The 19486-nt window shown below is 36.8% G+C and overlaps 2 protein-coding genes and 1 pseudogene across 4 annotated transcripts; 1 reads left to right on the top strand and 2 right to left on the bottom strand.

Annotated features, from left to right (window-relative positions):
• Positions 1 to 3503: 3503 nt before the first annotated feature.
• On the bottom strand, positions 3504 to 6511 carry LOC121743831 (OVARIAN TUMOR DOMAIN-containing deubiquitinating enzyme 11-like). Of its 3 annotated transcripts, none has more exons than XM_042137204.1 (10): positions 6328 to 6511; positions 5759 to 5976; positions 5547 to 5620; positions 5055 to 5109; positions 4864 to 4938; positions 4612 to 4685; positions 4466 to 4514; positions 4268 to 4352; positions 3925 to 3981; positions 3504 to 3738 (listed from the first exon to the last, which is right to left on the bottom strand). In XM_042137204.1, exons 2-10 carry the CDS (start codon positions 5933 to 5935, stop codon positions 3695 to 3697), a joined length of 690 nt encoding a protein of 229 aa, XP_041993138.1. In that variant the 5' UTR covers positions 5936 to 5976; positions 6328 to 6511; the 3' UTR covers positions 3504 to 3694. The 3 variants fall into 3 exon arrangements, with proteins under 3 accessions (XP_041993138.1, XP_041993136.1, XP_041993137.1); XM_042137202.1 differs by having other exon boundaries at positions 6289 to 6510; XM_042137203.1 differs by lacking the exon at positions 6328 to 6511 and having other exon boundaries at positions 5759 to 6281.
• Positions 6512 to 10721: 4210 nt separating this feature from the next.
• On the top strand, positions 10722 to 11956 carry LOC121743851 (annotated as a pseudogene).
• Positions 11957 to 12775: 819 nt separating this feature from the next.
• On the bottom strand, positions 12776 to 19270 carry LOC121744539 (myosin-10-like). The gene is made up of 6 exons (XM_042138115.1): positions 19118 to 19270; positions 17155 to 17261; positions 13984 to 17079; positions 13658 to 13900; positions 13417 to 13575; positions 12776 to 13315 (listed from the first exon to the last, which is right to left on the bottom strand). The coding sequence occupies exons 2-6, from the start codon at positions 17236 to 17238 to the stop codon at positions 13055 to 13057; spliced, it is 3843 nt and encodes a 1280-aa protein (XP_041994049.1). The 5' UTR covers positions 17239 to 17261; positions 19118 to 19270; the 3' UTR covers positions 12776 to 13054.
• Positions 19271 to 19486: the final 216 nt, after the last annotated feature.

The following is a 19486-nucleotide window of genomic DNA, read 5'->3' as shown; positions in this document are numbered from 1 at the left end:
ACGATTGTGATTTGTGTATGTCTTTTTTAATGAATCAAACAGGGTTAGGTTTTTTGTTATTATACAAATATATATGGAGTATTTTCAATTCAATCGACACGTAGCACTACCGACCATTCATGGGATGATGTTGAGTGGTCGACCGATCTATGTCCATATTAATTTTGGGTAATGAAAACTACTACTATGTACTAGTACTTAGTATTTTTAATATATCAAAATAATTTTTACAAAAATGTCAAAATCTAACTATGATTGTTTGTATTGATTGGAGATGTTGAGTGGTTTTAATGACTAAAATATTCGACTTCTCTAGTAAAAGAAAATTAATTGTTATGATATTTGATTATTTTCTATTGGCCAGAGATCTATAGACTACAGTGATTTTTTTCAATAATTTTGTACAACCTTTTAAATCTGAAGTCGTTTTAGTCTACGAACCAAATATGGAGTAATATTTTTACATTTAATTTCAAAGGAAATAATATCTATATGCATGTATGTTTTGTGTGTCTTTCGTTATTTCTAAATCCATTAATAGTTTTATATTGTCTTAGAACCAAATATGACAATTTTATAATTAATTTCAAAGGAAAAATATCTATATGCATGTACGTTTTGAGTGCCTTTTGTTATTTCAATATCCATTAATAGTTATATCTTGTCGTAGAATTATCAAGCAAAATATATCAAATGTCAGTGAAGATACAAGAATTAATATCCATAGATCAAATGATTGAAAAGGACAAGTAAAATAACCAAAGACATAAAAATTATAGTGTGTATCATGTGAAGAAAAACTAAGACAGAGTGGCCCATAAAATTATGAAAGTATATTATTTTATAAAATAGTACTACTACTTAATACTCATTAATATATAGCATGTACACATTAATTTGCAATAAAATTGGCATTTATCAATCGAAGAAATGTACACTGAAATAGTGAAATGAGATATGATAATGGAAAAAAATCAGACCGAAAAACAAGCAAATAGCCCATAGTATTAGCATAACATCAATCATAATAGGCTGAAAAAGTGAATTCTTTTTGGAAACATATCTCAGTTATTGCAATTCATGTACATGTAACACGTGCCTATATAAATAAATACTTTGGTTGCTTAAAATTAATTTATTTGAAATTGAATTATCAATTTTATGAGAAGAAATGATATTTTACAAAATTAAGTATTTGGTTCAATCTATTGAACCAACAATAAAAAAATATAATTTTCTCGAACCTCATAATGATAAGAGCAACAAATTTATAAAACTAAAGCAACTTTAAAATGCATAAGCCATTTTATATTAATAATAATAATAATAATCACAATTTGTAATTGTAACCATCATATATATTGCGTGGAAAGCAATGTATATTTTATACTCCATATTTATCATTGTTTCAATAAAACAACAAATTTTAACTAAGAAAACTACAATACCAACTTTTAACTTTTCAATAATACCCATATTTTTTTTTTTATAACAAGAAGAGGGAATCACCCTAAAGTTCAAACACCGCCCCTACATTGGGCACATACGGCCATGGGTTATACCCAGCCGGTCATTCAGTAATAAATTCATCGTCTCAATCGGCGCCTCGTCAAACAACACTAGCCCAGGCTGCATATTCACACCCAAATTTGCCATAAAGTCTGCAACTTGATTCCTTTCCCTAAACACATGAGCGATCTTCACATTCCACTCTCTTTGCATGATACCTTTTATACTTCTAGCGAGTGATAAGACGCTAACATCCGATTTCCTGTCATTAAGCACATGGACAACTGCCATATTGTCGCTTTCCACAAGTATATTTCTAATCCCTCGTTGCCACGCTAACTTAAGCCCATCATATACTGCCCACAATTCAGTTTGCACTACTGAGCATGTTCCCAGGTGCCTTGTGTAACCCAACACCCACTCTCCTGCTGAGTCTCGCAATACCCCTCCTGAAGCCGCACGTTCAGAATCATATTTCACTGCCCCATCACAGTTTAATTTACAAAACCCATCCGGGGGAGCATGCCATTGTACCTGCTTCAACACCTTATTTATCGATTTAGCTAGCTTTAGTTCATTACCATGGACAGATCTCGCCCAAGCTCTACATTGTGCAATTGTGGCGTAAGATGACACAATCTCTCCTTGGAACACTAGCTGATTTCTATTTTTCCATAACCTCCAACAAATCATACCGAAAATAGTGCTCCAACATATCTCACCAGTAATATCATTGCAATTCAAGTTATCCATCAACCAGTTATCCAAATTCATCGTAAAAAACTGATTTAATTTACCTCGAGGGACGATAGATTCCCACACTTTAACCGCATTTGGGCACCCTCTAAGAATGTGATTTAAGTTCTCTTGGGCAGCTCCACAAGCGATGCAAGCAACATCATTTGAGCAATGTCGTCGACACCTCTCCACATTAGTCATTAGACTTTTTTGTAAAACTAACCACAAGAAATGTCTTATCCGTTGCGGCCCTTTATAATTCCACGCCAATGCCCATGACTTATCCATATTATCCCAGGATGGTTTGCATATAGATTCATATGCACTGGCCAATGATAACTTTCCATTCTTCTCCCATCTCCAAATACATATATCAGCCCCAACTTCCTCATATGGAGGCCTAATACCAGCAATTACGGCAGCTGCTTCCGACGAGATAAAATGCCTAAATGCTCCCCACTTCCACTCACCATGGCCATCCACCATTTCACAAGCTAAGCACTCCAAATCTACCACCGAGTTGTCAATTTTATGCCGAATAAGCGGTCCTAACTGTGGACACCAAATATCTAGCCAAAACTTTGTTCTCTTGCCGTCCCCCAACGACCAACAAACACTATCATATATTTTTTCCCATACTTTCATAAGCGACCTCCATATAAAAGAGCTACCAGGCCGCGAGATCGAAGATGGGCAACCCACTCCTACTTTATACTTTTCCCGCAGGATCCGCACCCAGAACTCATTCTTTTTTGCGACTAGATTAAATCCGAGCTTTATCATGAATGCTTCATTGTTCCTCTTTAATCTTCTCAAGCCAAGCCCCCCAGATGTGAGCGGTTGACACACTGACTTCCATCCCACTAGTGAGGTTTTTCTCTGCTCATCAGACCCTCCCCAAATAAACCTTCTCACTAACCGTTCAATCTCCTTGCAAATCGAAACTGGGACCATCCCAATCTGCATGCAATAATTGGGTATAGCAACCAAAACAGCTTTTGCAAGTGTAACACGAGCTGCCGTGGTCAATAATACCCATATTTTTTGGTACTACTATTGTTTATTTTCCCAAGAACTGCGAATCTTGGGCCGGGCCGGGCCGGGCCACCATGACATAACCAAATTTTAGGGCAATTGGGCTATCCAATCGTAGACCCGTGAAAATTTGTATAGGCCCACTTTCGACAGCTCTAACCCTAAATCGACAAGGCCTAGATGCAATAACACATTTTTTGGCAAGAGATCACTAAAAGCCTCAAATCACAAATACTTACCTCAAGTTCAAATATAACTAAACAACCATAACTAACTCATGGGCAAATTTGAGTAACTATGAGAGATACATAGAAAATAAAAGATGAAATAATTTGGTGTGGCCTCTAGTTACATGGCATATGGATATGTATAAATGTGTCGGGAAATATGTCTATTTACGAGTCAACGAGCCTTAGAAGAGCCAATGCTTTTTCCTGTGTGTTCTTGCAGGAACCTCTGTTGAAATTCGAGCAACTTAGTTATGTTAGATATTGGTCGCAAGCGACTATTAGGTGGTCTGGTCAGTGGAACGGACGATCTTATGACTTAAAGGTCATGAGTTCGAATCCCACCACCGCCTCCTAGGTCAGACTACCTAGAGCTAGAAAGAAAAAGATGTGATAGTAAAATGAAGTTTGTTACCTCCTGCTTGATACAATGAATTGTAGTGAACTTCGCTCCAAAAGCTTAGCCACGACTCTAGAAAAAGACGAGCACAAATAAGCCATTAAAATTTAATATTCATCTAAATATAGTATTAGAGCTGTCAAACTACCGGATTAGACTGCCATCGGGTCAAAAGGGATAATTAAGGCCGACTTTCTGGGGTGTAGCTTTTTCAAATTGGGTTGGGCCGGTTTTCACACCTCTACATTTATAGTTCTTGATTTTTGGTTTAGCTAAAACTTACGACTAGAATAGATATGAAAGCTTCATGATCGAAGAGTAGAGGATCATACGAGAGAAAATGTTAAGACTATCATACCTCTACATGGACTTCTGTTGTTTGGGAGGATCTCAATGTAGCCGGTGTCGCGGAAGGAGGTGATCAAACATATTTTGGCTTCAAACTACGGAAATACCAAAGAAAGTTATGAGTATAACGAATATTACGAGCAAACACCTATAGTCTAAGAAGTGATATTGTTTAAGTCATCGATGGTTGAGATGTGAGTTAACTTACTCGATCTGCAGCTGCTTGTAGAGTAACATGATCTCCCCATTCGCCCAGCCTACACGTCGAGTAACACTATGTTAGTACACACGATGAGTTTAATATTATGAATTTATGGTATAAGGAAATCGGTTTGAAAGAAATACGCGTCACACCTTTTCATCTTCCTCACATAGTGTTTGTACCTCATCGGAACATAACTTTCGTATAGTCTTTTGTGCCTTTTAAGCTGAACATAAGTAAGAGTTCAGGACAAGAAAAAAGTATCATAGTCCACTCAACAATGAATACACAAACGCAATTTTGCATTTTTGAACAAAACACGACCTTGACAATACAAGAGGAAGTCGACAAGATACATCTTTTGAAAAAGAAAATTTGAAATTTTAATGAAGAATATAACATGCCTGCTTGATAACTTGCTTCCGGACAAACTTGTGGTAGTCTGGATTCTGATATAACTGATCAGCGAGGGCTCGAAACTGGAAAATAGCGACTAATTAAAGATAAAATCACATCTAAGATAAAAATGAAAAAAAAACAATTTATAAGCTACAGTAAGAAACTCAGATATTTAGGCTGACAATTAGCAACCAACCTGACAATTCCCGTCTCCCTCGATTTGCATTTCAGCTAAGCTATATGTTGCCAGCCTGATGATAGCTAAACGTATGAATGGCATGCCTAGTATAAATAGAAACGATAAAAAGAGAAAGGTAACTGATAACGAAAAGATACCAAGGAAGTCCAAGTAGTTACATTATTTTATTTAACAAGCTTCTCCTCGGGTTCAAGCTATCAGGGTATGATTATATCAAGATTCATAAATTTTACTTTTTCGGTTTCTTCATTTGGAAAATAGAAGAATTTCAAGAAACTAGAATATCAGGGTACTTCAAAGAGGGGACAAATATCTTCAGAGTTAGTTACACATATGATAAACTTCAAAGACTCCTATCAACCAAACCTATAGAAATGTAAAGAGCAATAATAGATTCTGTCTTCTTTAAGAAATTTCAGGCAAGACCACTTGGGTACCAAATGTATAAACCACTTAAGTAAAAATATAAGTATCGAGATGAAGTAAAACCTTTGAGCTAGCCTCTCATGGTCCAAGGTCGCATCATTTGGATCGGGTATATCACCAATGACCCGAGGAGTGTGCTGCCCATACAATAACCTCATAAGAGTTGACAATCAAAGGAAGCACACACACATGGTTTATTCCGATGAATTATTTTCAACTCAAGCATTTAGATACACACACTTATATTATACAACCAAACCAGTGATCATACACACCGGTATCGAGTCCAAATGAGAGAGCCGCTTGCCAAGCTTGCGATTATCATAGCTTATTTTCTCCTCCTCAGCCAATATCTCAGCAATGGTGTGATCATCCTCTGTATCATTTGTGCTACTATTTAAACTCGAACTCGAGCTCGCACTAGCACTTGCAAATCTATACACATCACTCATACTACTACTCTAACTTACACCTCAATCTTCACAGCAACCAACTACAGCATCAACAAACACCAAAATAGCTGATCAATTAGTACCAATCCCAAATCACACATTCACAAACTCGCCCTTAAATCATGAAATGCTAATTCTTGATCAAGAATTGCAAGAAATCAGTCCCAAATCCCCCATCAGATATGAGTAACAAAATAAAAAACCCTCACCAAATCTTTATTTAAGATTCAAGAATAAACATAAACAGAAGCTCCCAAAAAAATAATTTGCCGATTTTGAGCGAGAAAGCAACAAAGAAGTGAACTTTGATTCCAAGAAAAGGCACAAAAACAGAAATTGAAGGGAGTCTTTACCCAAAGAAACAAAGCGTGATTGAAAAGGCAGATGTTTACTTGTTTCTCTTTTTCTTCAATTTTTGTTTGAGGAGTGAAGATAAGGGAAAGTCAAAAGATGGGATTTTTGGGGGATTTTGTGAACAAACAACGCCTTAAAGCATGTCTGCTAAAGTTTTTGTTCTTGACTTGTATGATTCAACTGAGTCTCACACAGTCACACCAAAATTTAAGGTTTATGAATCTTTGAATCCAGCTCTATAATCAATCAATCAATTTATTATTATTATTATTATTATTATGATTGTTGTTTTTATTATTATTATTATATTAAAATTTAAAGATTCTAATCATTTTAAAAATATTTGATAGAAGAAAATGGCAACTAGTAGTATTTAATTTTCCATGAAATTGTTAAAAATAGAAAGTTTATCAAATAAACAAAACAATTTTTGGAACGGAGGATTTGCATTATTTATCCAAAGTATGTTTGTGTGATCCATTTATATTCAAGTTTAAGTTTGAAATGTATCATTAAGCATCTTTTTTGGACTAATCTTGGATTAGATATTTATTTAACACCCAATTAATTACTTGCACGTAACACGAACAAATAATTGAATTAGTCGTAATTAGGTTTGGTTAATCATCTAGCTATGGGTCCACTTTACCTTGATTTAGAAATTAGGTTCCCTAACCATGAGGTTAATTATATTTAATTTACGTGTGATGGTTTAGAATGTGGAGCACCTACGTTGACAAAAAAATTGCCTCCATTTTTGAACTTTTTGAAGGCTTTGGTCAACGAAATTAGCTTGACAAATTGATTATTTGGTAAATAAGTCCAACTAATATTAAGTTATAGAGAGAAAATAATTAAATCAAACTTTGATTTTTAAATTATTTGTAAAATTTGTAAGATCAATAATAATTTCAGAAGTATAAATAAAAAATAAGTAATGCTAACATATGAATTAAAGTTTAAACTAAACTGATATTCACCAATAGTGCCCATATAAAATATTAATAATACTTCATTTAATTTTTACATTGAAAATGATCGACACAAAATTACGAGGGGTCATATTGTAGCAGCATGAACTTTCTAATTCTGAAAACTCATTTCTTTCTAATGAGACGAGACTTATTTTCAGCTAAAAATACTTTAACCTTTTCTTTATATTTCTCTCTTACTTTTTTAATTATGCTTTAAAACTCGTGCTGAGCAAAATGATCATATTTTTCAGGGACGAATGGAGCATTATAAAACATACACGCCATTTACCTTGAAAATCATGCAAAGGTGTTCATTATTACCTTTTTCCCCATTGGAGCATCAAGAAGTTCACATGATGGTTCATTCTTGATTATGTTACATTCCATTTCAACTAAGAAAAATAAAACAAAAATGTATGTATAAGTTGGGCCAATGGATTCATTCATTGCACTTGATAGTATTGGGCCTCATTTACTCAAAATGTAATAGAAAAATCAACTGGGCTCCACTTTCACAGGCCCAAAGTGGCTATCGCTATCTCAAAGCAAAGGGCCTTCAATTTTCATAAATTTTTTATTACTCAAAATTTTCAGCTTATGGTTAGACTTAGACAAGTTTTTGTGATAGGCAATTCTTTTGGCCTTTCTTTTCTTGGTTAGGTTTTGGATTTATAGCCTAATTCAAATAAATGCAAATCAACATTTTTTATACCATATATTTATTTTATGCTCCACATATTTTTACATACACATCAAAATCTTCATTACTCATTCCTCACATCCAATTTTCATTTCCTTTTGAAAACTTCTTCTCTCTCTACGTATCATCACGAGCAACCAAAATCAAGGTCACCAATCTCTCTCTCTCTACAAATTGATTTTCAATATTAATTTGTGTAAGATTTATTTGTTAATTATGTTTACGTTGTGCTGCAGCGTACCCGCCACCAGCCACCTCATACCCACCGGAGCCTTACATGGTTGAGTTTTGTGAATATTGTTCGATTAACTTGATAAAGTATATACGTTACTTAATCTTAGGATAATGTTATGTATGATTAGTCTCGGCTTATAAGACTTGCTTTTCATGTAATAAAATTAATATCGGATAATCCTTTAGATTCATTAATATCGGATAATTTATTGCAGCAATGAACACGTGACAAATTATGATGGTTAGGTGATGGTTTAATGGCCCGACACACTATTTGAAATCAGCCCATTGGGCCAAACCTTGGGCTTTCACGTGTCTTTAGCTATTTTTAGAGGCAATTTAGCAAAATAAAATTTTAAAAATCAGTATTTACTCAAATCAAATTCCATGTGTTTGAGGGAAAAAATCCATTATTTTCTTTTTTTCAAGTGCTAATATTAATTTCTCGAGAATTCAAAAGAGTTTGAGCTCTTACAAGATTATGCTACCAAATTTTAGCTGCTTTATTTTTTTTATAGCAGACATGTACCACTTAAAAAAACTTATCTTAATTTTAAGGCATAAAAATTGAGACACAAGTACTGCATTTCTAAATTAATGACAAATTAACTTAATTTTTTATTATTTTTTTAGAACGCTTTCATTTGCGTCCTCTAACTTCAGTTGGGACACCAACGATAAGGACACTTTTCAAAACGTTGGTGATATATTTAGAAACACAAATTATTGTCTTTATTTGCATTAAAAATATTTTAATGGTTTTTTTTTTGTTGTAGTGCTTTTTTAAAATAACGTTTAAATATGTCAGTATGTTACTTCCCACTTACAAATATTAAAAATTGTAGTACTTATTAAAAATTTAATAATGGGCAACCTAACCCAAAATTTATGGGTCATGCAAGGTAGAGCCATAAAAATGTATTCATATCTTATTGTTATATTCTATCCCAAACTTATATTGCACATTTTTAAAAATAGTACGGCCATGCATTAGTATTATTATTATTGGAATGAAGATTATTATAATTAAGGTTGTTTTATAATATAATCAACTTCAATAAAAAAATGATGTAGGTAGAATACTTCTATACGACGAATTGGCACTTTTATCAAACAAAAGAAAATAACTTCTTGATACCTATAAATGTTTTTCTTATTCCAAGTAGCTAGCGTAATTATTTACAAGGAAAATTTGAAGAACAATATTTAATTTTTTGGAAAATGAGATAGGAGATAAGAGTAATGATTGAATTAGGAACCCATTTCATTTCTATATACAAAAAAGGTCCATTGCATGCTCAAACATATAAATGGTAAAATAATAGATCAATTTTCTAACCAAAATCTTTGATGAATCCACAAAGGAGTATTTTATAAATCGAGTGTAGCCGACTTGGAGTGACGTACATCAGACGGCCAAAATTATGTAGTATTTAATTTATTTGGAGCTTAGGAAAAGGCAAAATAAGTATTAGTACTAAGTTGAATATGAATAAAGAGTGGCATCAATATCCGATTTTATAAAATAGTAATATAAATTAGAACAAATCATAGCCTTGAAAATACAATGAGATTCAAATAAGACAACATTACTGATAACCACAAAGATGATTTCCTAATTTTTATTTTCCTTTTTCATAGGCATTGTTGGTGGGGTTTACAGTATGTCAAAAGACTCAAAACTATCAAATTAATTATTCGATTGTACCAATTAAGTTTTATTCTAAAAATATTCCATCATCTTCATTATGTGTTTGCTTGACCAAAAATGAAATTCTTTACACTCAATTATTTCTTTTCTAGGATTTTATCGATCAACCTAGCTAGGGCCCCAAGTATTGATAATTATTAGGGGTACTTGTTAATTAATTCACAAATTTTCAATAATTTTACAATCCTGACATTTTCATTGAGACGGTGCAATAATGTCACCACTTTTCAATTTTAATTTATGTTATTAACACCTCAAACTTTTGTGTCATTGAAAAGTTTCCCATATATATCAAGTGTAATGTTATATAGATTCGAATAAAAAATATTGAAGTCGTACAATACAATTTGGCTATGGCTTCGATGAGACATCGGACGAATAGATAGAAGATGATAATTTTGTAACAATTCAAAAAAGTGATGTATTATCACAATGTACTGTAATACTCCCCCATCCCCGATTAATTGTCACTTTTTTCTCCATTTCAGTCCGTCCCTCAATAATTGTCATACTTCATTTTTACCATAAATGGTAAGTAGATCTCACATTCCACTAACTCACTTCACTCGCATTTTATTATAAAACTAATGTAAAAAAGTAGGTCTCACATTCCACTAACTTTTTCAACCAACTTTTCTTTACATTTCTTAAAATTCGTGTCTGGACTCTAACCAATTTTTCTTTACTTTTTTTAAAATCCGTGTCTAGTAAAGAGTGACAATTAATCGGGGACAGAGAGAGTAAAGTTTAAATTGAAAAACCTAGACAACCTGATATACTTATATTCGCACAATACAACAATCACATAAAGTTCTCTCTCTCTCATCATGCTCCACCCCTCCACCTCCTCCTCCGGCCTCCACCTCCTCAGCCTCCTCCTCCAATGCGCCGAATGCGTCGCCGTCGACAACCTCCACGACGCCGCCCAGCTCCTCCCCCTTCGGCTCCTCCGCCTACTTCTCCGACGCCCTCTCCTCCCCCCTCCACCCCCCTTCCTTATCCCACCTCCACAACCTCCTCTCCGCCCTCCACATCTTCAACTCCATCACCCCTCTCATCAAATTCTCCCACTTCACCGCCAACCAAGCCATCCACCTCGCCCTCGACGGCGCCCACCACGTCCACCTCATCGACCTCAACATAATGCAAGGCCTCCAATGGCCCGCCCTCTTCTACATCCTCGCCTCCAAGCCCAACAATATCAAATCCTTCCGCATCACCGGCCTCGGCCCTTCCGCCGACCTCCTAAATTCAACAGGGCGACGACTAGCTGAATTCGCCGCCGACATTCCCTTCCACTTCAATCCACTTGAAGACAAAATCGGGAACATAAAAGACTTGAGCCAATTGGACATCAAATCGGGCGAAACGGTAGTGGTGCACTGGAATGCACCACTGCCTCTATGACGTCACTGGAAGTGACGTCACGGCCCTCCAGCTCCGGACGATGATCAGACTCAAACTGATCACCGTCTTGGAGCAGGAGCAGGACCTCACGGGGCAGCGTCCTGGGAAGGTTCGTCGAGGCGCTCCACTACTACTCCGCCCTGTTCGACGCGCTGGGCGTCGGACTAGAGGCGGAGAGCCTGGAGCGCCACACGGCCGAGCAGCAGCTGCTCGGCTGTGAGATTAGGAACATTGTGGCCGTCGGTGGGCCGAAGAGGACCGGGGAGGTGAAGGTGGAGCGGTGGGGGGATGAGCTCGTGCGGGTAGGGTTTCGGCCGGTCTCCCTGGTAGGGAACCCGGCCACCCAGGCGAACCTCCTGCTCGGGATGTTCCCGTGGCAGGGGTACACCATGATGGAGGAGAATGGGTGCTTGAAGCTCGGGTGGAAGGATTTGTCATTGTTGACGGCGTCCGCATGGCAGCCGTCCGATTAGCTCGATCTCGATTGGACGGCTGTGATTGGGTTTGGATGTGAATTAGCTTGGTTTTATTTTATTTTTTTGTTATAGTATTCATGATATATACATTGTATTTGTTCATATTGTGATAGAATTAGAAAGTGGAGTACTATTCTTTATGATGAAATAAAGTGGATTAATTAACACATATTATGATCATTTAGTTTCCTTCATTTGTATGGTCTATACGTATATATCTCAGGTCACGTTTTTATGGTTCTCTCTCAATTTTCTACCCATTTTTGAGTTCTATTGGCCACATATTTTTACCCATTTAAAGGGGTTTGCAACTTGTGATCCTCAAAAACCAATTCGTGACACCCTATTATTGGCGTCTAATAATTGCAACAAATTACCCCAAAATACCAAAAAGTGTAATATGTTTAGATGATTTTTTTTAGCTATGCGTAGGAGAATATTGCAATTTGCGTGCTATATTGCTATGGTACGACCTGATTTTGCTTAAATCATTACTGTTTGAAATGTGTAAATGTGTACAGTACCTTTTTTTATCATCCATTGGCTATATAAAGCATAAAATTTGAACATCATTGATCAAAGGTATAGTAATTCACTTTACCAAGTCATATGACTCGCATCTCATTTTTCTTTTTTTTACTTTTGAGAAAAAGTTGCTTGTGAAATTTTTATTCTTGAATCTAAAATCACAGATCCCAAAATTATAATTCCAGAATTTGAGAGTGACAAAGTTGTGATCGTACACAAACCTGACATTATGTTCTCAAATTAAATTTCGTGCCATGTGTGAATTGAAGTGACATGAATGTACAAATATTGAAAAATAGATCACATGAGTTGAGATTTAAAAGAACAGTGATTCAGTATTCCAAAGCATTTTTAGACACAGAATAATAGAGTACGTGTTTATTGATTTAAGTAGAAAACGAGATAATAAATCAGAAAGTAAATTGTTTAGTGGCAAAAAAAAAGGAACACACTCAATTTCAACAGGACACAGATATAATAAAACATAAGTAAAAAGAAAAAGAGACGACACTTATTTTGTTCATTTTCCCCATGCCATAATACAGTCAGGATTCAAGAAAAACCAATAATCCTGACTACTACAAGACCAAGAAAGTTCCCAAATTTAGAAGCAAAAACCAGTACTACTTTTCTACAAATAACAAACTAATCAAATGTAAAAAATGAATCTAGCCAAAAAAAAACCCAAAAAAATATAATTAATACAGAAACAATCCAAAACTCAAACTCCACATTTCAATATCTTTTGCCAAGAATAATGCCAAAGATGATTGAGACAAGAGCCACACCTAAAACGAACTTCAAGTTCAATCCAGCAGATGCCTCACCAGTTTGAATGTGTGCATCTGAGGACAATGCTGGAGCTGGAGCTGGAGCTGGAGCTGAAGCCGTCTCAGTTTTTTTCTTGCTCTTTCTCTTCGAAGGAGTGGCTGTGGAAAGGTCTATTTCCCGCGATGTTATGGTTTCGTCCTTGTGTTCCGAGGCTGCTCCAGCGTCCTGCATTGAGTCATAGTTAGTAAGAATGTAAAGATTTCTGAGGTAAACAAAGATGAAACAGAATACGCACGTAGAAAGATATCGTGATGAAAAAAGCTAACCTTTTCTTTAGATTTGGCATCAGCAAGCTGAGACTTCTGCTCAAGATCTTTCACTTGTCTCTGTAGGAGTTCTAATTCCTTTTTCTTGGCTTCAAGTTCGTCGCATGAACTTTTCAAAGCAGCTTCTTGTTTCAGGTTGTTTTCGGAAGTCAGCTTGTTCTGTTATCAAACAAGGAAAAGGATAAGAATTCAATGATTTAAACAAAAGTTGAGAGATGGAGTGATGTATGATGTATCACACCTCTTCCTTTAACCGCGCCTCTGCAGTCGCCAACTGTTCTTCGACCTCCTTCAGACGATTCTGCAACTCATCTTTCTGGAGAACTTCAGAGCTGAGAGCTTCCACCTTAGCATTCAATGCACCCTCGTTTGATTTCTGTTCCTTCAGTTGCTCTTCGAGTTGTACTATGATTGCTTGAAGATCCTTCTTGGAGGTTTGGAATTTCTGATTTAGGAAATTGTTCTCTTCCATCACAGAAGATATCTGAAAAAAGAGATGCTCAATCATATAAGTATTTAAATGAAATATCAGTTTAATAAATTTACAGTCATTTAGTTCAAACAAACCTGTGATTGCAGCTTTTGGCCTTCGGAAGTAAGCTGTTGAGTCAGCTCTTCGATTTCTTTCCTAGCAGCATCTAGTTCTTTAACTGTATCATCTTTCTCTGATGAAACAACAGAGTATTTTGTATGTAAATCATCTAGCTCGGATCGGATGGAAGCCAGATCATGAGTGAGTTTTGAGTTTGCTTCGGTTAGCACTTCAATCTCCTTCTTAAACTGGCTAGAGCTTCTCTCCAGTTCACTATCCAAATCCTTGGACTTCAAAAGGATACTTTCCAGCTCTAGTTCGCGGCTTTTCACAAGTGCTGAAGCTTCTTGACCCTGTGCTTCGTAAGTTTTCACCTGTTCTTCGTAAGCCTGAAGCTTCTCGTGCAAATCCTTTGCTTCCGACTCTCTTAGACTACATTTTTGTAGAGCTTCTTCCAACTGAGCTTGAGCTGCAGAATGAAGTTCAGAGACCCTCGAGTGCTGCTCAGTCAGTTCAGTGATGCTGCTCAAGTGCGAAGCAAGCTGCAGTGAGGAGATTTCCTTCTCAGAAACTGTAACATTTAGCTTTTCTTCAAGTTCTTGAACCTTCTCATTGAGCTGCGCATTCTTTTCGGATAAGACTGCATTCTCTGAGACGTACGACTCAGCTTTCCCTTCCGCCTCAAGGATCTTCACTTTCAGCCCTTCATTGATGTCTTCGGAAGAAGCCAACTTCGATAAAATCTGTTCAAGCTCTTTACTTGCAGTTTCATATTTCTCCGTTGCTTCTGCCAGCTGCACTTGATAACTTTTCAGTTGATTTTCGAGATCCTGCACCTTCTCATGCAAGGCTTTCGCCTCCGAATCTCTGCTTGAGAAATTAGCAACTGCCTCCTGCATTTTCAGGTCTGCATCCCTTGATAGTGTTTCATGAGACGACTCAAGTTCCGTGGTTCTTGCAGTCGCTTGCTCCAGCTGCTCCTCGGCCAGCTTAAGCTTCTCGATAACCTCAGCCTTCCTCGACTCAGTTTCTTTTAGATCCTTCTCAACGCTTTCCAGCTTCTGTTGTGAGGTATTGAGTTCTTCCTGCAACACGCTGAGCAGATTCTCAACCTCGGATAGCTTTTCGTTTAAGGCTCTTGACGAATCTTTGAAGCTGTTGTTCTCTTCTGTGGTTAAGTTAATGGAATCACTCAACTCCTTTTCCTTTTCTGTGGATGCTTGAAGTGCTTCCTCTAGGGTTGATGCTTTCAACCGGACTGCCTCAAGTTCGGATTCGAGTTCAGACGCCTTTTGATTGCCTTTCGAGGATTCTGCCTCCACATCCTCACACTTCTTCTCCAGCAAGGCTATTTGCTCCTCTAGCTCCTTGATCCTATACTTTTCTGTTTCGAGAAGTAACTCGAACTCACTGACCTTGTTCGCAGCTTCCACTGCTTTTAAATCAGATGCCTGGATTAAACTCTCAAGTTCGATGCGGCGCTGATCAATTGTGCTTGCTCGCCCCTCCTGCTCGACACATTTGTCTGCGACATTCTTTAATTCTAACTCGAGCTCAGAAGTACGAGCAGTAGACGTGCTCAATTCAGACTCCAGTTGAGCTGTCTTGGCCTGAAATTCTTGCAACTGGATGCCTAATTGCTGCTTCTCTCCTACTTCCTTCTTCAACTCAGAGTCAAGTTCAGATAGTTTCTCAGATAACTCTCTCAACTCCCTCTGATAGTCGTGGCTTTTCAACTCTTCCAAATTTAGTAGCTGCTCTAGCTCGACCGTCCTCTGTTCTGCAGCAATGCGGTTGGTCTCAGATTCACTGAGCTTCGATCTTGCTTCTTCAACTTCCGCCCTCAAGGCCTCCCCCGTGCTCTCGAGCTCTACGTGTCTCTGTTTAGCACTTGTGACAGCATGACCAGACTCGGTGTGAAGCTCTTCAATGGTTTTTAGTTTTGCCTCGAGCTCTTTGCTGTTCGCCACTGCTTCTGCTAGAAGAGCATCCGCTTTGCAAAAATTATCGTCCGACTGCTGCAGCTTAGCCTCAAGGTCGTTACATAGCTCCTTCAACTGAACAGAATTGCTAGTGAGATCAGAGACAGCATCTTCCAGTGCTTGTTTCTCTTTGCTCAGTTTTTCTAGATCTTCCTGTAGGGCAACCATCTTTGTTTCCTGGCCTTTCAGCAGCTCTTCAACCTCGAGCTTCGCATTAACAACCTCCTTCAATTCTGACTGTGAAGCCTCAAGCTGGGATACTTTCACTTGGAGATTCTCCATGCTTTCAGCCTGCAAAGTCTCAAGTGAGGCAATCTGTTGCTTGGCTGCAGATTCAGCAGCCTTTGCAAGCTCGAGTTCTTGTGTCGTTTCGCTAATGAGAGCCTCTTTCGAAGCTAGCCTCTTCTCCACATCTTCCACCTGTGATTTTGAAAGTTCCAATTCTCCCTGAACAGTGGCAAGCTCATCTCTCAATCTCTTGAGTTCCTCCTCCACTTTCTTACCCTCATCGACCTTCTCAGACAAGCTTTTCAGCTCATCTTCCGTCTCTTTAGCACTAGCTTTTGCCGCCTCAAGCAGCCTCTCCAGCTCCAACGCCTTCTTCGCCTCCGACTCAGCAAGTAAACCACTCTCATTATGCAAGTCCTCAAACTTTTTAGCTTCTCCGGACGATAACTCCAACAGCACCTGAAGCTCTTCAATCTTCTTGCTTGAGGCCTCGAGCTCAAGGCCGGCACGACCAAATGACTCCTTCACATCGGCCAGCTCCTTCTGCTCGTCTTCGCGACCTTTCAGTTCCTCCTCCAATGCCTTGAGCTGCTCCTTGTGCCTCTCCTCAGCCTCCACCAGTTTCTCGTTGTTAAGTGCAATCTCAATATGACTCTCCTTGGTTACCTGAAGATGCTCTTCTGTCTGCAAGAGCTTGTCTTTGAGGACCATGTTTTCCTCTCCGGCTCTCTTAACCACATCAGAGATTCTCTTCAGTTCTTCTTCAAGCTCTTTGACTCTCTCTTGACCTTCAACCAACTCACGAGATGCTTCCGGTTTTTTCTCCGCAGCAGAATCTGTCTCAGAATCCTTCTCTACCTTGACAAATCCTTCGTCTTTTTTCCCTTCCTCTGTTTTGCACTCTGTGTTCTCTTCAATTATCTGAAGTTGAATTGGAAAACATAAATTATTAATCCGAGCTTATAATCGATATTTGCCATGATCGTTCCGTTTTACCTTAATGGGGACTCCATTGCTTTGAGCTTCCTCGACCAACTTTGCAGCTGGGATTTCCTGACTTGTAAGCGCCTCCTCTGCCATGACTGGATGAAATGCACCTTAATCTATAAAAACCATAAAAGATTGAGGGAATTTTATAAGACACTACTAGTATAACTTATTCATGTTCTTTGTTACGTATATTCCATATTTAATTGACAATGAATCACATCTTTCAATATATAAAAAGAAGAGATGTCCAAAACTTTCGTGCTTCATTTTTTTCTCTCAAACCGACGATATAAAATCACATATCTATGAAAATATATTATTAAAAATGAACTTGGTGAGTGAGTGAGAATACAACCGATTCTTGCTGACTACAATTAAGATATACTACTGTAGTAAAATATACTTGGTCGAATAAGAGAAATAAACAAGCATAAAATAGTTTGAAGTAGAAGAGATTGAAAATATATTATCATGTGTTATTAGTTACGTATTAAAGTTAAACGAGGGAGATTTAACATTTAAAAACAAGAAAGTTATCAACCACATAGTCACTATATTTTTACACATAGATTATGACCCACAAAAAGCAACCAAGGGTCAAAATCATGAATGAAAATTCAAGCGCACCTACCTTCCAAATGATGACATTTTTCCTAAATATTTGCCGGAAACATTTTTTTTATTTTGAGGTTTTTATAATATAAAATATGATAAAAAAAGAAAAATATTAAATAAATATATATCTCAACTTACATGTGGCTTCGGTGATAAACACGATCACACGACACGAAACTTAAATTGGCTGCTGACAAAACAATGGGCGCTTTTGCAATAATATATTTTGCTATTATCAATAGTTTTTCCCCTAAAAGATATCAATAGTTTTATCTTTACAAAAATCAACCGTCTCCAGCTTCAACAAAAATAGAAAAAAAAATAGAGCATTATCTCAAATTATTATTTCAGGTCACCCACAAACTCAAATCCAGACTCACTATTTTAGTTTGCGAATATATGTAGTTGGAGAATACTATATAGGATTATAGACATTAGTATGATTTTATAATATGATTTCTAAGAGTTATGAGAATATAATTTTTGATATATAATTTATCTCGAAAATGAAAATTGTTAAAATTGTCAAATACTACAATTCAGTTAATTAGATATAATAATTAATACTCCTGTCAAATTATTAGCTAGAAATTTATATATTAATATAGTAGATTATTATTGAGAGCATAATAGTAGTAGTAATAATTACTTATTACAATAATACTGATATTGTAATTTATATTTTAATAAATTTCGATTTCACAAGACAATTATTACTTTCCTTTTCAAGTAAAAAATTAAACTAATTGAATAGGAGTACTACATTAATTTAGAAACAGAAAATAAGATTACTTTTGTGGGGCAGAAAAATGAATTTAAAAAAAATGAAAAATGAGTAAACGACAACCGCTTTTCATCAAAACGGCATCTTTGCCAATTCCTCCACATCATTTCCGAGTACATGTAAAGCCATTTTTATATCAATTTGACGTTACGGCCAAGCTGTATATTCTCTCCATTAACAATTTAATTCCATTACTAATTTACAGTTAAGAAAACCTCATCGTCGAAACTTTAATCAGCAAAAACATACTCCGACCATCGCCGGAAATACGGCAAAGCTCAAAACTACACATAAACGATCGATGTGTGTGTATAATCAAGCAAAACGCAATCGAAATCGCGATGATTCGATACGATCGGCGATTGCTAACACAGATTTCAGATAGCGCAGATCAGAATGACAAAATCAAAGCAAAGCGATCAACACCAGCAACGAAGCATACACACACATATAAGCACAAAGCATCGATCAGCAAATTACAGAGAAGAATTGAGCAGATACAAACAGTCAACAAACTCGAGCGAAGCGCATAAACAGATCAAGTGGTGAAATGGAAGGAGAAGAGCTTGCCTGAGAGAGGTGGTGAGCTGATCTCGTTGCGCTGTCTTTGTTGATTGTATTTTTTGGGGAGAGAGAGGGAGAGGGAGAGTGGAGTTAGAGAGATAATGGTGATTAAAGAAAGTTTTGGAATTAATAGTGAGAAAGGAGGGTGCGGCGGGGGTGAGGGGTGTGGCCCTCTGCAGCTACTTCAAATCTACAGTTTTATTTTTGAAACTTTTATTAAGTGTGTGTATTTATTTCATTTTGCCATAGTTTAGTTGGCCATTTTGTATTTATGAATTTATGTCACATATGTGAAAATTATAGGTAGCCATCCTTAATAATTAAAAATAAGTGAAGATACGCCAACATGATATAAGTCAAGTAGCTAAGTTGAGA

The sequence above is a fragment of the Salvia splendens genome, chromosome 8 (genome assembly GCF_004379255.2).
Source record: "Salvia splendens isolate huo1 chromosome 8, SspV2, whole genome shotgun sequence".
Lineage (NCBI taxonomy): Eukaryota > Viridiplantae > Streptophyta > Magnoliopsida > Lamiales > Lamiaceae > Salvia > Salvia splendens.
This window is presented reverse-complemented; position numbering and strand designations above follow the sequence as displayed.